The sequence below is a fragment of the Peromyscus californicus genome, unplaced genomic scaffold (genome assembly GCF_007827085.1).
Source record: "Peromyscus californicus insignis strain IS unplaced genomic scaffold, ASM782708v3 Scaffold_13__1_contigs__length_99412109, whole genome shotgun sequence".
NCBI classification, from domain to species: domain Eukaryota; kingdom Metazoa; phylum Chordata; class Mammalia; order Rodentia; family Cricetidae; genus Peromyscus; species Peromyscus californicus.
Genome location: NW_026294424.1, coordinates 147,957 through 167,017, shown reverse-complemented (window position 1 = coordinate 167,017; position 19,061 = coordinate 147,957). Strand labels below are relative to the sequence as shown.

At 50.6% G+C, this 19,061-nt stretch overlaps 1 protein-coding gene across 1 annotated transcript in view; it reads right to left on the bottom strand.

Moving 5' to 3' along the window:
* Positions 1–17,238, bottom strand: part of LOC128109037 (WD repeat-containing protein 1-like) — a 35,566-nt gene extending 18,328 nt beyond the window's left edge. The window contains exons 1-5 of the mRNA XM_052736036.1: positions 17,199–17,238; positions 16,769–16,890; positions 6,958–7,048; positions 2,269–2,416; positions 1,101–1,281 (exon numbers count right to left, since the gene is read on the bottom strand). Of these exons, the coding sequence (XP_052591996.1) occupies positions 1,101–1,281; positions 2,269–2,416; positions 6,958–7,048; positions 16,769–16,890; positions 17,199–17,214 (558 nt within the window). The 5' untranslated portion in view covers positions 17,215–17,238. The remainder of the gene's footprint in view (positions 1–1,100; positions 1,282–2,268; positions 2,417–6,957; positions 7,049–16,768; positions 16,891–17,198) is intronic.
* Between the last annotated feature and the right edge of the window lie 1,823 nt (positions 17,239–19,061).

Here is a 19,061-nt window from a genome sequence, read left to right as displayed (position 1 = left end):
TAGCCATCTGTACCCTAAGCCAAGACCTGTTTATGGAAACTGCCTACTTCATGAGTCCTGTCCTTGCCCCTGCCAGGGATACTGTGCCTATTTATGACTTGTTACTAAAAGACTAAAATTAACAGTCCTCCTCAGCAAGCCACTTTAAGGATATTATCTCATTTAATCCCCAATGAAGTATGGACACTGGAACCACTGACATTTCTGGACGATGAGTCTGAAGACCTTGGAGAAGCTCCAAACTCAACTACCTTCAAGGACAGAAGACATGTCCCTTCTGAGTAAACAGGCACTCCATCTCCTATTATCAGAATAGTACCAGCTGCTTTGTTCTGAGTATGTGGGAAAGAGTCACTGAGAAAGTTGGAGCAGCTAAGAGAGCTGCAAGGGCTGCCCAGGTTACAGAGCCTTCCCCCATCACCCTGCCCTCACTCCAGTGTGTTAGCGTGACCACTGGCCCCCATCACTCATGCTCACTCCAGAACGCCAGCCCGAGCACTACAGCAGTGACAGGGCATGAGCACTACCAGCTAAGGCCCCACAGACCCCCATCCTGTGATGGGAAACAGGAAGTGGAGGAGCCTATCACTTGGCCAAGCCAGGGACAACTGCAGAGCAGGGACCCCGAGACCAAAGCCCACAGTGCTCCTCAGAAAAAGGTTGAGCACTTGACTCCTCAATCAGATTCCACTCTGGCACCTCTGCTCTGCAGGGAGGTACCCTAGAGGCCAACCCAGATGTTCCGGAGGCAGATCTTTTGCTAATCTGGTGGCTTGGCAAGGCCAGCTCAACAGAGCCAAGTACACTGGCATTTCGCTACCCTTATATTATGTACACTTACATTATCCTGGGACATGCCATTCCCTGCTGGAGCCTCTGTGCCCAGCCTGGGACCTAAAATTATAAGGATCAGGGATGGGAACTCCCCTATCTCTGTATATTTTCCAGACTGAATCTGTTTCCTATATATTACAGCACTTAAGAGCATTCACTGTTACCTTTCTGCATCCATATCTAAACACATCTATCCAGGCCCCATGTCTCACATACAAACCACAAAACTCACCCAAAACCACCCTAAGAAAAGAAAGCTCACTTACGCCAATTGTAAACTTGAACTTGAATGGGGGGCCCTCGAAGAATGCTGCACAGTTATCATCACTCCCTGTTGCTAGTCGGTAGGGCCTGCTCTGCTTGATGTCCACACTGTTGATGACTTTGTTGTGTCCTGTGATCTCACCCACAGAAGAGCCACTGTCCCATAAGAAGACTGCTCCAAACCTTTCCCCAGTCAGGTCAAGGAGAGAAAAAGAGAGAGAGAGAGAGAAAAAAAAAAATCAATCCCAGAAGGACAATGGGAAAGACAATGCAGCAGCTGCTGCAGCACAGGTCTGTGGTGGATGCTGCATGCCGACCTCAGGCTGCTCTAGGGACTGATTTGGGCCTTTCAAGCTCATGCCCAAAGGTGTCCCAGGACAGATGGCGCCCATGTAGGAAAGGGGCCAGCTGTCCTTGTCTGCATGGCCCAGTGTCAGCACTTCGCACGTGGATGTGCTACAGGAAGCAGCACTGGGGAGCATCGTTCTGGCTTCATCACTTCCTAAGTTTCTTTAGAAAGGTCAGGCAATAGGCAAGTTGGTATCTCCTGGTGGAAAGGAGCAGGCCTGCTCTGTGCTGGCACCCATGACAACAAACTGTTGTAGTTACTACTTGCTGCTAAGGAGAAAACCTGGGCTGCAGCTCTCACCCTGTTGTCACCAGCCCATCAGGGCAGCCTCTTCCCCAAGAGGATCTGCTCACCTCTTTGTCATGAACAGAAAATCTCAGGATATGGGCCCATCTGGAAGAAAAAACATGCCCAGCCCTTCCTGCAGCTTCAAGTGGTCATGTGTAACTGCTTAGAGGGTCCCCCAATACAGTAACACCTCTCTTTTACCACCTGGCCCTTTCTTTCTGCCTAGGATGCAGGTACAACAACAGAGTCCAGACTTCCAGGAGGTAATGGGCTTAGGACATCAGGGTGCGGAGAGAAGAGGTGCTTATGCCTTGGTGATGTGGACTCTCCCTGATACATGACAAACTGGCCCTGAAGGGTCAATGGCTCCAACTAGTCACACTACTGGGAAAGAAGGAGTGCTGGCATTCTCAGGAGCTAAGTAACACTTGTCCAAGCTGACACAGATCTTAATGCAGCCTCTTCCTACAATGGGGTAGACCACAGCACAAGAATGGGGTGGGAGCAGGGAGGGGCTGAGGAGAACGACTCACTTCTCCCTTCCTTCCCCGACCACGGCGATCCTCTTACTGTCTTCAGTCCAGGCAATGTCCTTGATCTTCCCAGCGAAAGGCTGATACTCATACTTCAGAAGATGCTCCTTCTGTGTGGTATCCCAGATCCTTAGCTTCCCAGAGACATCTGCAGGATATGACAGGGTGGAAGGGCCACATTTCACCACCAGTCAGGGATGCATGGCCTCAGCACCCTCAGCACCAGCTCCATTTCTTCTGGTCCAGGCTCAACACTCAGCTACTCTTAAATCAAGGTGATGTCTCCACATATCTGTCATAATATCCTTACGTTGCACCTGGCCAGCAAACCTTGTGTAGGAAGCAGAAAAGGCCAAGAGATGGCCAAATCCTAGCACACCAAAAAGCAGTTTCCTGAATGATTTGCAGAGCATCTGTATGGTCTCCACAACACCTGCACTGAAACCCTCCATTTCTGAAGTATGGCAATGCTACAGAGCCTGCATCTCTTGTCAGCTGCCGGTGTACCTGAGCAGACCCTGATGCTGTGATGGCCTGTGGCCACTTGCCTGCTTCCAAAGGCATATCTGCAGTCTCAGTCTCCTGAATATCTGCCACTCCTCCCCCTGAGTAAGATGCTTCTGTGAGATGAAGGAGGTGGGTGGCACAAGGAAAGAACAGACCGTGGTGCGAGTTGTTCCCAATGGAATGCTGCCAGCAGATTGTAAAGAAAGGAATACTTGGGGTCCCACCCACCTCTTCCCAAATTAGCACCATGCCTGTGCCATGGGAAGAAATGGGAGTGCTTTACCTAACTCTTCAGGCTTACAGAACTCACAGGGCCTCCAAGGGGGCAGACAGGGTGTAGGTTTTCCTGAGGATGCCGTAGTACTTTAGTGAGCACCGAGTAGAAGTAGCAGCTGAAAACAGCTTCCCTTTCTGGGCTAAGCAGAAGTGAGGGAAAGCAAGGGCAGCACCAGCATCCAGACCTTTGAGTCATGTGTTCAGGGACCAAATCTGTTTCTCTTGGATACGGGCTTCTTGGACCTCATCCATGGCCCCTTTGTAAAAACATTACTTACAGGGATTGCTATGAGGACCAAAAGAAGTCACATGTGTGAAGTCTCAGGCTAGTCCTTGGGGTGCAGGCAGTTCTTGTTACAAGTGAACCATGAACTAAGGCTCTGCACACTACAGACCCCAACTACATGCAAATATAGGGTCAATGTCTAGAGCAGTGGTTCTCAAAACTTCCTAATGCTGGGGCCCTTTATATAGTTCCTCATGTTGTGGCAACTGCCAACCATAAAATTATTTTGTTGCTACTTCCTACCATAATTTTTACTGTTATGAATTATGATGTAAATACCTGCGTTTTCCAATGGTCTTAGGTGACCTCTGTGAAAGGGTCATTCGATCCAAAGGGGTTGAGACCCGCATGTTGAGAACCACTGGTCTAGAACCAGGACATGCATGAGACTTGAAATGCTGTTCCCATACCATGCCCAGCCAGGGAATATATAAGCGGGAGCACCACTTCCTCAGGAGCGGAAGACAAGTTAGGTGGTGGTAACCCAGAAAGCTTGTCCCCTAGTTATATGTGGGTGGAGTTCAGGAAGACAGCAGTGTTGAGACACAGTCCAGAAAAAACAGAGACCTGGTTAGTCACTAAACCAACAGGCCAACAAGGAAAGGATGAAGCCAACAATATGAGGAGCTATGTGTGCATAGGAAAGGCACTAGCCCCTGACAAATACATACAGAGGCAATCCATCCATACAATGGCATCCTATACATATGTACACACACATATGCATATGAACTCATGAGTAAATATGTACACATGCACCACACAGACAGATATCCATGTATACATGCACACTCATATGTACACTAACTCAAGCACACATGATCACGAGGTCCCTTCCTATCAGGGCCCACATTGTCCCCTGGACAAGACAATAAGGACAGGATGGAAAGTGTTCCTCCCTTTCAGGCAGGGCAGGACCCAGCTTTTCTATCCCCTGGTTCATCGACCTGCTGCCACTCCTCATGTAGTCCGGCCCTCCAGCTCTCGATTGGTACCCAATCATTTATGCACTACTTCCACCACCAGATGAGCAGCCTCTTCCTCTGGGCTCCCTTCACTCTTTTCAGAGGAAGTGGAACAGGAAAGAGATAGAAGGAGCCTGGAGATCAAAACCAAACCTCAACCTATCAGGGTAGACCTCAACATTCATCAAACATGAACTGGGGGCCAAGTCCCATGCTGGGTGCCGAGGACAGAGTAGTTACCAGAGACCAATAGTTGAGAAGTAGATGATCTATTGACCTGTACAGCACTGGGGAGAAAAACTGCCCAGTGCAATGTGACATCAGGAATGGGCTTCTTCTAGGCAAACTCATTGGACATGGAACAGAGCCAAGGGAGCATTCTTCTGAGTCTGCATCATCCCTCAAGCCCACACAAGTGGTACTGGGAGCACACATCTGCTCATCAAATGCCATGGGGCTTGAAGAGGGAGGAGGAGGAGGACTTGAGCAGAGTGGCTTTTATTATCCCAAGGAGACCCGGCCTGTGGACAGCTCCTCCCGGCGGTGCCCTTCTAGCCTTCATCTCAGGCCTTCCTTTAGGAAGCCTGTCCTGGACACTGGGCCAAATCAGGCATCCTTCTGCATCTCCAGGGCTGCCTGGGAACCCCTTTTAAAAGTCAAGGGGACAGAGGAGCAGATAAGCATCAGCATCATCCCAAGATGTTGAAGAAAACTGAGACTGCACTAGAAACAACTCTTATGATCAGAGGGCCTTCTCAGAGGCACAGGCTCCAGGGACCCAGACCTCTCATGTACTTAGTATTCCTGCCAGAAGGTTCTAACTTCCAGTAGCTACTGACCAGCTAGACTGAGAGCATCTACATATTCAAAGAAACAGGGGCCCCTGCTGGGAGGGAGATGTAGGCACACCCGCTAGCAGCTAACCTACCCATGACAGCACAGCCTTTCCTAAGCTTCCCCACCCCCTCCCTTACTTCAAACATGCAACACTATTTTTAGCCCAGGGCCTTCATGTGCACAGCAAATGTCCCACTGTTACCCTTAACAATCACTTTGCCTTCCTCAAAGAAGTACACTGGAAATGTGAAAATGTGACCTCCACCCACAAGCTCCCTCATTCTGCCAGCGAACCAGGGGTTTTTAAGAGAACATCAAAACCATACCACTATCCCCTTTCATGGACTGTCCTTTGTCACACCCTCTGTATCCACCTTCTACATAGATTCTGCATTCAATCCGAAGGCCTTTGGATTTCTGTCTTGTTCAACAGCCCCAAGAGGGCAGTGAGGCCAGGTTTAGGCCCACAGGCTCTCACATGGGTAAGGTGAGATGCAGGAGCTATGCCAAGATGGGTGGCTGTCCTTAGCAGCAACCTTCCTCTCTTAATGGATGTCTTAGATCACTCAGCACTGTGTTAAACACAATTTTAAAAGGCACTCCAGCCAAATCCTGTGGTTTAAATAAAGAGACATTTTGCTGGCAAGCAGGGCCAGAGGCAAAAAACTCTACATGGTTTTTACAACAAATCACCGGAGTTGGTTTATAGAGAGCAGAAATATTTAAACTCAAACTCAGTTAAGTGCCCTAAGACAGTCAGATTCCCAGCCCAGCCCTTCACTATTACAGCACATCCGCTGTCCTGCCTCTCTCAGCACAGGGCCCCTTCTCTCTTAAGTGTGCCACGGCTTCACTGATAGCTGCCATGGCCATCCCTAGCAGGCCTTGCGCTACTAAATACCAAACACACATTACCTTGCTGGATCCTCAACCCACGGAGGGAGCTTCCATCTGCAGCCCCAGTGCACAGAGAGAACTAAGGTACAAGAATGTGAATGATCCGACTGTGAATGTACAGCCAGTAAGGGGTGGGCTGGGGGCCCTCCCAGCCCTGCAGCCTGTGATCTCCTAGACACCACCACCAAGGGTATGAGGTCCGTGGAGATAAAGATGGCCACAGCACCTAAAAATCCTGGTCCTCCCTGTTCTGACTAAGTGCCTGGGCTCTCACTCCCAGCCATCGCTCATTCACACTTCCCTCCCTGTGCAGGAAACAGATAAGCTAGCAGGCCATTCATTGTCTATTGGATAGCTGAATGAAAAAAAATGAATGAATGAATGAATGATTTGAGTGGATAAATGAACGAGATGCAAGGGGCACCACTATCTTCTTCGCTTCTGCTTATCATCTGTAAATGGTTAAATTCTACTGCTACGAGCTAAGAGTGTAAGCTCCCAGAAATGCAAATAACTGCCTGTCCCATCTGCCACCATCCCCTACCGAGCTACTCAGCAGTTCAGGCCTGAGGGCATAAAGGCCAGGTCTCACAATGCCAGAACTGGTTACAAGGCTGGCTGGAAAGGAGCAGCCAGTGGATTGACACAAAATAGCCACCACATGCCCAGGCCAACCTCCAACAACAGATACCCAGAGGCCTCACAGAAGAGTTTCTGTTGACCTCCAGCTAGAAGGCCGCAAACTACAAAGTGTCCATTCTAGGTCTGCAACAGGCACTCTGGAGGTTTATCCTTTCCTGTCATCTTAATTAAAGCTAGTCAATGGTGCTCTCCATGCCCTTAACCAACCCCCACCCCATTCCCAAGGCAGCAGGTGTGACCTGGGCCACTCATGTGTCCAGGAATAGCACTCATAGTTACCTCCAGAAGCAATGTAGAACCCGCTGGGGGCATACTTGGCCACTACCACCTGATGGGCATGTTCCGTGTAGATGTCAGCAATAGCAGGGTTCTGTGGGGAGAAAAGCAGAGGCTGAATGTACAGCTACCAACAGCTGCTAGCTCCCAACCCAAGACCAGGGCAAGAACACAATTTTTAACATTAGACCATTACGGACAAAGTCCATCCACTGATGCCCATTTGGCCTCTTGGGGTGAGGGAGTCTGAGGTCAGTTTTTGCTGGCTTGCTTTTTCATACTTCCCACAATACACAACAAATATGTACTTGTGGAACACTGCTCAAACTAACATGGATTAAAGAGTTCTATGTTTCTCCTGTCCTGTGTAGGAAGTTGTCAGTTGACAATGAATTCATCTATCTAGTCTACTCCCACGTCATCTCCCCTGAGAAGTGCCAATCCTATCCAAGCACCCCTTGGGGTCTGTCACAGAACAGCTCCTGGCCCTGATGTTCAGGAGCAGAGGAGGCATGAGGCTGAGGGCCTTCTGTCAGAAACTTAGGCTTGGGAAGAAACAAGGATTCCCTGCTCCTTCCCATAGCACACATCACAAATGGCTGAACTTGGAAGAAAGGAAGGGGTGCTAGAAGCCTTTCTATTCCTCAGAAATGATGACTTGGATGTGTAGTTCCTAAAAGCAGATCCTTGTTCATTCATTCCCAACCCTCTCACAAGTATGCAATCCAGGCAGTGCCCCAGCACAGCCATAGATGCGTCTCAGTCTCTCCACAGCTAAGCTTGCTTTCTGGAAGGAATTAAGATGAGGCTGTCTGTCCTGATTCCTGCTGTCAGCTTTCTCCCGACCAATACTCTCTGAGAAAAAAGGCAGCTTCCCAGACTCAAGGATGAGATCACAGGATTTTTCCTGAAGGGCCTGCCTGTCTTCTCAAGACCCTAGAGGTTGGTTTATTCCTGGTCAAGGGATCCCATACAGCACTCAATCTATAGACTGAGACCACCCACCTATAGTCAGCCAATGCAGCCATCTTCTGGGACTCCTGAGCAGCCTCACATCTCTGTGCATGTTGGTCCCTTGCCCAGTGATCCTGCCTGCTTGCCTGCGACCACCACTTACTTATCACTTATCTTAAGCAGCATCTCCTCTAGATCCTCTACAAAACCTGCCAAGCTGCTTCACAGCTCTTCTGTAGTAATTACTGTAGTGTAGTAATTACACTACAGAATGACTTACTGTACTGTGTGATTCTGTAGTGTAGCAATTACCACATCCCTGAGGGGCTGCATGGAAAGCTGGGAACCCCACCCTTCCACATAGCATACCTGCAAGCCCTTAATGTGCCTGCCCTTCTCCTCCAACATTTCTGTGACCTGCTTCATATGACATCCCATGAACCACCACAGCACTTAGCAAATGATGTGTTACATACGTGGTGTGAGGTGGGAGAAAACCATTGACAGCTTTTCTCTTTCACCTAAAACTTGACCCATAGAATAAGCATGTGCTAGTAAAATAAAAAAGACAGATCACCCAGGGAGGAAATTGAATGTTCAATCAGTGTATAAGCAAGTGTTCAATAGCATTCACCGTTTCAGAAATGAAAATCAAAATCACCATACCTACAAGAACCAGTGAGACCCAAGACACAGCTGCTAATGAGGACGGAGGGAAGGGGCACCAGCCTGTCCACACAGTGCTGGGGAAACGTCGTGACACAGTTGGAAAATAGGTAATTACTTCCCAAGTTAAATGCATATGGGATGGCAAGATGGCTCGGTGGATAGAGCAACCTGAGTTTAAGCCTGGACCCCACATAAAGGTGGAGGAGAGAACTGCCTTGCAAGTTGTCCTGTGGCCTCCATACGTGTGCCATACATGCCCAGCAATGATAAAAGTAAATTGAAAAAGAAGGTTAAACACATTCAGGAAAAATCGCATTCTTGGGACACTTCAATAGAGAAGAGAAACCCCATGACCACAAAAGGCCACTAGGGAAGTCTTATTAAAGGGTCTCAAACTGGGGACAACTCAAGTGGGTGGTGTTGTCCCAACAGCAGATGAAGAAGAAAACTAGGTAGGGTATATCCATCCACTCTCAACACAACACAATGCTGCTGTTCAACCACAAAATGGACCAAACTACTAAGACCTTCCCAGCTGTACCTTCAAAGCACCAGTCATGAAATCCCAGGGGAGACCACACACTGTTGACTCATGTCACAGGGAGAGAATTCTAGAATGGTAGCCCCCATCAAAATGGATCAGGAACTGCTGTGGGCACCATGCCCGGTAGGAGCCAGGGGGCTTTCTGGAATGCTGGGAATGTTGCTATGGTTATAGGACTAGTCAGATCCAGTTGGGCACCTGCACAGCACACCTCACCAAGGCAACCCCAGTCTTGCTCCAATCAGCTCAAGGTTCACATTCTGACCAGCCCCTTCCTTCACAGCCCCTGACACATGTGGAGCAGGCTCTGACCCATCCATCCTCATCTACAGCTGCAGAGACTGAGGACTGTGAACCCTGCACCAGCTACAGAATTAGGGGACCTCCTAGGCTGCATTGCCTTCCAAGGGTAGGAAGCAAGTCAGCAGGAAAGGGCATCCCAAAATGAAGGAAGAGGCGGCAGAGGCCAAGAGACTAAGTTCTACTCCCAACATTCCTGACCCTAAATGGTCACAGGGTCTGCAGAGGGCTTGGAGAGCACCAGAGGGCACCAACTCCCGCCTAAGCTGGATGAATCATTCCCTCTCTCTCACTCACTCACTCTCCTTTGTATTCTGAATACAACTGGGTCAAAAGACTCCAAATCACAGATAATGACTTGCATCTGAGTCAGCAGCCTCCTCCCCACCTTCCTAGGCTCACAGCAGGAGCATCTATTAGTGCCAGGAAGATGGAGTGATTTCCCTGTCCCAGGCAACTGTGTGTCCCACTGCAGGAGACTCAGGCCAGAAGACACCCAGTGTGATCATGCACACCCACCCTCATCCCTATTCTGCAAGCACCCTCTCCCCAGCTTCCTCTCTAGGGTGAGCAGCCTGAGGAACCAATTTCAGGAGCATGGGGCATGGCTACCACTGTGTGCAGGGCCCATTGCCCTAGATGGGGCCAGTGCCACCATTCAGAACAGCCTCCACATGGTGGTGGTCCTCAGCCTAGACTTCCTTCTCACACCACTGTAAGGGGTGAGGGATCAAGCAGGGATCAGGTTCTAGCCATGAGGTCAGAGGCCACAGGATTCCTGGGAGAAAGCAGAAAGTGCCACCCCAGGCCTGGTTCTCCACCAGGGCTGCCTGGTGCTCCCAACCAGCCCCGGAATACAATCATCTTAACCACCACATTTTCAACCCAGTTCTTTCTGTGGCTCCTGGTTACAACCATGTAACCAATCCTCTACCATATCCTTAGACATCACCAGCCCATCCTGTGCCCTGGAACCACAGGCCTTTCTTCTGGAGTTCCCAGCATTACATCTTGCCTGGTAGGGCACCAGCAATTAGCACCGCCCCTGCAGCTTCCAGAGTGCTTTGCCTCCAGGATGAGGAAGGGCTGGGGTCAGGATCAGACTGGAGGCGTGCCTAAGTCAAGCAGGGTAGCCAGGAGAGGACCTGATGGAACATGCAAAATAAACCTTAAGCCATGTCAGTCAGTATCACAAAAGGGGCCTCCATGTGCTTTTTTAATTGCCATCGGTCTCCTGGACCCCACCAAGAGGATCACTTGTATGGGGTAGAGGCACACTTCCAGGAAGGACACTGTGTTCCAAGTACTCCCAGGCTAGAGGTGGCAGGGACTAGGAGCAGATCCTGCTATGGCAGGCCTGTGCCACACACAATGTACAGGGCCCTTTTGTTTTATCATGACATGGGCCAACCCTGTGTTACTGCAGTAACCTAGCTCCAAAATAGCACACACACCTTCACCTTCAGACATCCAGTATAGAACTTATGCCTGGACCAAGGTGAGCCCCAGACTACATCTCGCTGAAAAGAGATTTGGAGGTGTCCAACTGGTCATGCAGAACCACACTCACTTGGCACAGTGCCAGCCCTGGGTAGTATACACAAGTTGTGGTTCACAAGCTGACCAGCCATGCCCCCAGTAACTCATGGCACATTGGTTAACCTGAGTGCGCAGACACCAAACAGCACATAAGACATCTTCCCTGATTCCATACCACAACTCTCAGCTGACCACAGTACAAAGCCCTTTCTTTCCATGTTGCACCCCTCATCCAGCCCGTGCTCCACAAATCACTGCTTAATCCCCCCACTTCTATCTAGACTGTGCCTCCTTCCCAATCCTCAACGCCCTCCTCCAACCCCAGTCAAAGATGTAGCAAAGGGCACCATGTCCACCTGGCCTTCCCTGATGTGCCCTGCCACACTACCACACATGCCCATAACACCCACATCATTTGGGATGTGCCTCCTTTTGTACACCCCATCAACCCTCTATACTAAGTGGACCTCACATTTCAAGCAGGACTTGTGTGTACGATTTACTACCCTAAAGAACTCTGTATTCACTATGATAAGCACTGGGTAGACCCTTCTATTGACACTCCCTGCAAGAAGATGTGGGTTATAATCTAATGCCTAGCTGAAAAAGCCAAGGCACAATGACACTGACTAGATGTGACCCAGGCCAGTTATGCTAAGGCCAGGACTTGAAATAACAAGCAGTCTTCATTCTTCCATCTGGTCCCATTCTCCTATCATAGCTGGTTGTCACCATTAGTCTGGTTCCTGGGCTCAGGAGATAGAGCTCACCCTGGCTGACAGACATGTATATGGCTGGCATGCTAGATGGAGCCAGGTCCTGAGAGGAGGTAGGGTGGTCACTTGTAAGTCTAAGAGTATTCTAGTGTGACCTGAAAGCATAAGCGACCGTTGGACTGTGTCAAGATGCTGCCACCTTGCTTCTGTACCCCCTCCTACCTGCTGAGTACCTGCTGAGTATGAGCCTTTGGGAGATGACTCCATCTACCAAAATAGGGAGGCAGAGAAGATGTCAAGAGAGAAGCAGCACAGCTGGACAGCTTTCTGCAGATGCTCTGAGAGTCAACTTGGCTTTATCTGGAGACTATTACTCTTCCTCCATCCCAACATTTGCCCTGCTCATTAAGGGGTACAAAGATATGAAGACCCTCGACAGGGAGTGACAGCCCAGAGATATCCTGGGTGGAACCTGAAGGGGGAGATGGCTATGGAGGTGGGACAGGGCCTTTGCAGAAAGGTAACAAGTCCAGCATCAAGTCTGGGAACTAGGATCTTTCTGAAAGAGGTGTCACAAGTAGGGAACACTCTCTACTGAGACAGCAAAAGCAAAGCAGGTAAAGCTCTTCAGAGTCAGGCCTGAAGCAGGGCCACCTCTCCACTGGCCTCAAGTACTAGCTGCAGCTTCTCCTTTTTTTTCTTTTATACCAAAGGGGTCTGTGATCTCCCTCCCTGCTCCTCCCAGAAGATACACACCAAACCAAAGCCACCGTGCAGTACAGTGGCTTCCTGTCTGGACTTCACCCATATCTACTGTGTGTCTAAACCCTCTTCTGAGGGAACTCTGGCTCACTCTCTGAAATCTCAAATGCACCACTTCTCCAGGGGCTGCTCTTGCTACTCTTCAGCATGAGTGGCTCTTTCCTCATCTCCACAGCACTCACGACATTCTTGTAAAATGGCTAATACAGCGTGTGAGAATGTCATCTACCAGGGTTCTCAAACCCAGTACTCCTGGCATTTTGGAGTAGGATTTCTGTTACAGGATGGTCCTGAGATGTGTAGAATGTTCAGCAACATCTACCTGTTAAATATCACCAATACACTGTATTTAACATTGATAGCGAACAAATCACCCTCCCCCAGGAAGCAGTGACAGAAGTATTGGCTTACAGCTCATGGACTAAGCTAAGTAACACCCTGGCTTAGTGGATCTATACCAGAAATACCCAGAAACAATGGACAGCTACTGAGATGATGAGCTTTTGAGCAATGCATTTATCTCAAGCTTGCTAATGGGCCTCCCAGACTCAAACCATAAACACAAGTCTCAACTGCATGAGCAGCTGTCACCTTGTCATTCTCAAATATGTTTGAGTGCTTCCAGTGGCCTTAAGAACGATGCTGGACTAGGCAGAGTGGTGGCACACGCTTTTAATCCCAGCACTTGAGAGGCAGAGACAGGCAGATCTCTGTGAATGGAGGCCAGCCTGGTCTACAGAGTGAGTTCCAGGACAGGCAGGCTACACAGAGAAACCCTGCCTTGAAAATCCAAAGAACACTGTTGGGCTACTGAAGGTAGCCTGAGCCACACACACAGCCTCTAGCTGCTTCTTGAGTCTTCTCCCTCATGCCTGTTGCTATAGTTACTACTCTAGCTTTACCTAACTGGTCCCCACAGATCCTACCAGAACCCACAGACCCTGACTGCCTTGTGCTGAAGCACCTTGTCTAGCCCTCATCCACCAGGTGGTCTTGGGTGAAGGGAATGGAATCAAGTTCCTGGCTCTGGACACCGAGATGCTACTGTGTGCTCATTTCTGTCCAAATGGTCATCAACCACACAATCTGTTCGGCTGCACAGAACTCAATTTGCTATGACAGTGTGCTCTACTGGCAGGCCCTTGAACCTGTACCCCCTAGGCTGACAGCCATCCTGGAAATGCAGCAATGACTCATCAGGCACGTACCTGGACAGAGGGACTGTTAGTCCTCAAGCCCTGTTTCTGCCATCCCCCAACCTGCAAGGGCCCACATAGGGCCCTTGTGCACAGGCTGGTAACAGGGTGCCAAATATAAACAGGTTTGAGTTCAAACTCCTCCAAGAGGTCCAAAGAGACAAACCTGTGATTAGTCCAATTGCTGTGTGTCATTCCCTGAGACCTGATATTATAGAACGCGTTTCCCAGATATGTACCTCAGTTCTGCAACCAGGAACCAAACACTTTAAATTCTCCTCATGTTGCTCTTCCCATTGGGGGGTGGGGTAGGGTGTTTCACATCTGTCAAGGTATTTAGAACTGTTCTAAAGTTCTCAAATGCCAGTTTCCAGATGGCCTCCATCACCACATGCTTTAACTCTGAAGAGAATTTCCTCTTTAAGTGTGGCAATAGGACATGGGAAAAGAAACAGGGAGCACCTTTCCTACCAGCTAATCCAAGACCCAGGCTCACAAGGCTATTTCAGTCATAGAACGGCTGGCAGGCAGCCCCAGAAGGAGGCTGGCAAGAATACTCTTGGTTAAGTTCAAAAGGTGGGTACCAGAAAATTTAGGATGCAATGGTGCCATGCATTCTATCCCTGAACCAGGGCAGCAGAAGCAGGGGGATTTTGAATTGTAGGCAGCCTTGGCTCTATAATAAAACCCTCTAACAGGAAAAGAAGTTAGGCACCGTGAACTCAGTGGGATACTGTGTGTCAGGTCTTTCATGTAAGGACATGTGGTGAATGACACAGGAAAAGTCCCCCTTCCCTGAGTTACAGGCAAGGGGGAACATCCTTGAACACTTAGGAACCCTAACAGCAATGGCTTGGTTCCTGTTTACTGCCAGCAGAAAGAAAGAGAAGGCCAGAGGCAGAGACGCTGTTTAGGATAAAGGCCCTCCCTCTAGTGAGGCAATTTCCAAACAGAAGCCTAAGAGACAACAGGGAGCAGCCCTTGTGGACACTGGAGAATGACTATCCAGGCAAAGGCCACAGCACCAGGAGGTCCTAAGAGGGGTGAGAAGGATGTGTGGCATATGAGGAGTGAGGAGACAGTGAGCCTGGAGCTGCCAGAGAAGGGAAGGTCAGAGGAAGAGCACTGGGGCAACGCTGCTGGGTGTGAGCCATGGGGTGACTGATCACAACTGCTCCAGCAGGCACAGGAAGAACAGACCTCAGGGCAGGAAGTATGGCGCTTGGGTACAGCAGGGATCAAAACAAGGCAGGTCTGCAGATTCTGCAGGACTCTAATGAAATGTGACATGGCAGCCATGGGGCTCAGAGGAGTCTTGGCTCATGTACCTTAACACCAGAGGGCTAGGGTTGAATCTGGGGGAAGAGGCATCCAAGAACCCCAAATGTGTTCAGGGACACAGGTGTGAGAAGTCTACAAGGCCTTCAGACCGCCCACAATGTGGTGCTAGCCTTCCTTCCATCCTGGTCTTGGATTCCTACCAGGTGACCTTCCTTCCTGCAGCCTGAATGTTTCTGAGAACTCACACATTTTCTCTAGCAACACTCTGTCCTAACAAAAATCTAACCCATCTCTGAGGACCAGTAGCCCAACAGCAAATTAGTACATGCCTGATAGCATCCAGCACACAAGGGTTGTAGTAACAGTACCCTACACCATGCTGTCCTGGCGTGCCAGGAACTTAACCTGGGTGGGAAGAGAAGTGGCTGCACCTTCGGGAGAGAAAAGTGAAACCTGGAGGGGAAAGAACTGGCAGAGGTACACGTGACTGGAAGTGAATCCACCCCTTTCAAACTCCCCGTGCACTGCTCCTCTGACAGTACCAGGCCAGTGGATTCAAGGGATAAGCTGACCCAGCACCAGAGTTACCACTCTGTGCAGTTCTCCCAACTGGAAGTAAACAGACAAAGTGCAGTGGAGGGAGGCTGTGCAGGAGACAAAACCAAACACATCACAGCTCGGGGTATAGGAAGATGCTTTAGACATCTTTGTTAATCCACAGAGCTTCCATGTGGCCATCTCTAGTTTCCCTTTACTTTCTCAGAACCTTACAACCTCAATCCAGTGTTAAGCCCTTGAGGAGGCTTCCCCAGTTCTAAAGAGGCAGGATCAGCTTTCTAGGAATCCAATCGACCAGCAAGACAGGCTCATATGCAAACTTCCACCTCACCTGACGTGCCCAACAATCCTTTAAAAAGAAACTGGGGTCTGCCCTCAACCAACTGGGAGGCTCTTGGAGGATATGGGTGTCTATGAGCCACCTCACCTGACCAATGACAGCCTTGGTGGAGCAGTCAACCAACACCTCCACTCTCTACCAGTCCTTCACCAAGCATGGTAGTAAAGTGCCCCTAACTGCTGGCTGCCACCTCCAGCTTCCACCCCATACCATTCCTTAGGGCTGACTGGGGAGAGACAAGATTTGAGCCGCCATTCTGGAGATGGAGAGGAGGCAGACTGACTCATTTCAACAATCAGAGGAAAAACATTAATTTGCAAGGGCCTCCCAAACCCAAAAAGCTGGCCTGGGAACAGCAGGTTATCTGCAGAGAACCACCCAGCTGAACACACTACTTCCTGTTTCTTCTCTGAATGAGACTCAAATCCACAACAGTTGGAGTTCAGATGACTGGGTGTGTTGTCTGGACTCTGGCACACCAGGAAGCCGAGGGTATTAAGATGATTAAGCAGAAGGGCCATTTACCAAGTACTCCATTTGTGCCAGGCACAGTCAGCATGAGGACGTCTGGCTGACCAGATCATTCAGCCAGTCCAGGCAGCCAGGGGAAGTGGAGGATCATCTCACGATCTCCATTTCCCCATTCGGAAACTGGGCTCAGGGAAGACCAACCACCCACGATCAAGCAGCAGCAGACTCAAAACCCTTGGCTTAAAAACCAAACTGATCCAAGCCTCAGTTTCCCAGTTAATGGGGGTTGGGGTGGAAGAAACAGTCCAGTCCAGTCCAGTCATCTGAGCCTCCAAGGTGTGGCTCCTGGGCAGAAGGGGCGTGGCTCCCCCCTCTCCCTAGGCCAACCTGCTGGGAGGGAGCAGAAGGGCAAGAATTCCAACTCTAGAGGTAGTTCCCAGGGCATGGATGCAAACAGGCCCCTACGGGACCATGGAGTACTCACATCGATGTTCCTCAGGATGACGCACTTGCCATTGGTGTAAAGGAAATGATCGCCCTTAGGGTCTCCGCCGAGAATCTTGGAGACGCCCCGCTCCACCTGGGGGAGGCTGGCGAACACCTTCTCTGGGGAGACACAAACACGCGGTGCGTGAGGGGAGGTCCCGGACTCTCGGTGCCCGGGGAGTCCCAGGCCGTCAGCGCCTGGGGTCCCAGGCCGGTCACCTGTTGCCGCCTGCGGGCGCGGCCGGCGGACTTCCTGGTCGGCGTCGGCGGCCAGGCCCCGGGGTCGAGCAGTTCGGCCCGTCCAGCCCACAGCTCCCACTCCGGGGTTCCCGTCCCGCACCCCGCGGCCGTGAGCGACCCCAGCCGCGCCCTCCTGCCTACACCGACCCCAGAAGCCGGCGGCCGCGCGCCAAGGCCCACGCACTCACTGATCTCGTATGGCATCCTCGCCCACTTGTTACGGCGCCGTGCTCGAATGGGACCTCACAGTGGCCGAGCCGGGGGACGGTGCGGAAGGCGGCGCCGGGCGTGCCGGGGGCGGTCCGAGGCCCGGCTCCGAGGCCCGCTCGCGCCTGCCCTGCGCGCTGCCGCTGCGGACGACCCAACCCGGAAGCGCGGCCCCGGCACGGCTCGCCCCCAGCTTTGACCATATATAGTCAAGCGCTGGGCTCCGAGGCTGCAGCCCCACGAGCCTGCGCGGACCTCGCCCCGCCCCTCGTGCGGGCCCGCCCCGGAAGTGACGTGTGACACCACCCGTGAAAAAGGCGGCGCGGGCCGTACTCTGAGGGTGTGGGTGGGAGACGTGGGTTTTTCGGAACGGTATCGCTGTCTGCCCGGGCAGTCTTCTCGGAGAGCAGATAGTCTTCAAACCTTCCGCCAGCTTGGCTCCCGGGCTTGCAAAAGACTTGAAGCCGCGGCGCTTATGGGTTTTTAAAAAACTTTTGCTTTTCCCTGGGTACACTAAGGAACTCTCCTTCCTTGAGGCAGAAACTTTATGAAGTACTTTCTAGACCTAAATTCTCACTCTCCTCCTGTTCTTACTTAAAACTTCCTAGTAACAAAGAAGACGGCAGGGGTAATTTCCTAAAAGTGAGGGTGGCGTGGGGGGAGCCATGAAGGTTGGGATTCGGTTGGGCAGGGGAAATTTTCCTAAAAGCGGGGGTGGCGTGGAGGGGAGCCATGGGGGTTGGAACTCGGTTGGGCAGGGGTAATTTCCTAAAAGCGGGGATGGTGTGGGGGTGGGGGCGTGAGGTTTGGAACTTTGGTTGGGAAGGGGTAATTTTTCTTTTTTGTTTTTTGGAGCTGGGGATGGAACCCAGGGCCTTGCGCCTGCTAGGAAAGGGCTCTACCACTGAGCTAAATCTCCAACCCGGGGTAATTTCTTAAAAGCGGGAGTGGCCTGAGGGTTGGAACTTTGTTGATAGAGGGGAAAAGAAAGCAAAGCATGATGCTTGTTCTCAGCCTCCCGATGGTTCACTAGGACAAAATGAAGACTTCTGGCTACTTATTTGAAAAGCTCTGAAACCCTAGTTGGGAAACGGGAGAAGTGGTCTTTCAAAGGGGAACGCTTAGGAATGTGCCTTAGATGAAAGTCAAATTCTGCTTTAGAAGTTGGAGCCAGGTTTGTCCTGCTAATCGCTCTGCAGGTCAGACTGACCCCTTCTTGTGGTTCACCTGGATACCCACCTGCTTCCTATCTGGGCTGATCTTAGCTTATCCTCTTACTCTTAAGTTGCTATCTAGTTAGTGGTTAGATGAATTTACAGCCTGCAGGACCAAGTTTCATAGAGAGCGTTTTTAAGTGTCCTTTAGTCCTGTGTGGGAACCTCAATGTTAACTTGAAACTGTATCCTGTTTTCCTTAGTACCTAGTCTCTTGTGCTCCGTCACATCAACATTGAGGTTCTGGGAATGCTACCTCCTGCTCTGTGACATCTGTTGTCTGCCAGGATTGTGGGTCTAGGGGTCCTACGTAGTTAACTTCTCTGAAAAGTATTGACTTAGTCACAACTTGAGTCTCACCTGCTGCAACCTTGAAACTATAACCAATGAGTCTCACCTGCCCCAAATTTGAAACTGTAACCAATGAGTCTCACCTGCTCCAACTTTGAAACTGTAACCAAGGAGTCTTACCTGCCCCAGCCTTGAAACTGCAACCTTCTAGGCCCTTAGCCTGCTCTCCCCCACTTGCTCTGTGATGTTGATGGTTGACATTATGTCTCAAGGCTTGGACAGAGAACCTCCAAACTAATGGGGCTACTTAACTACAGTTATGACTTAAAACAGTCCCTT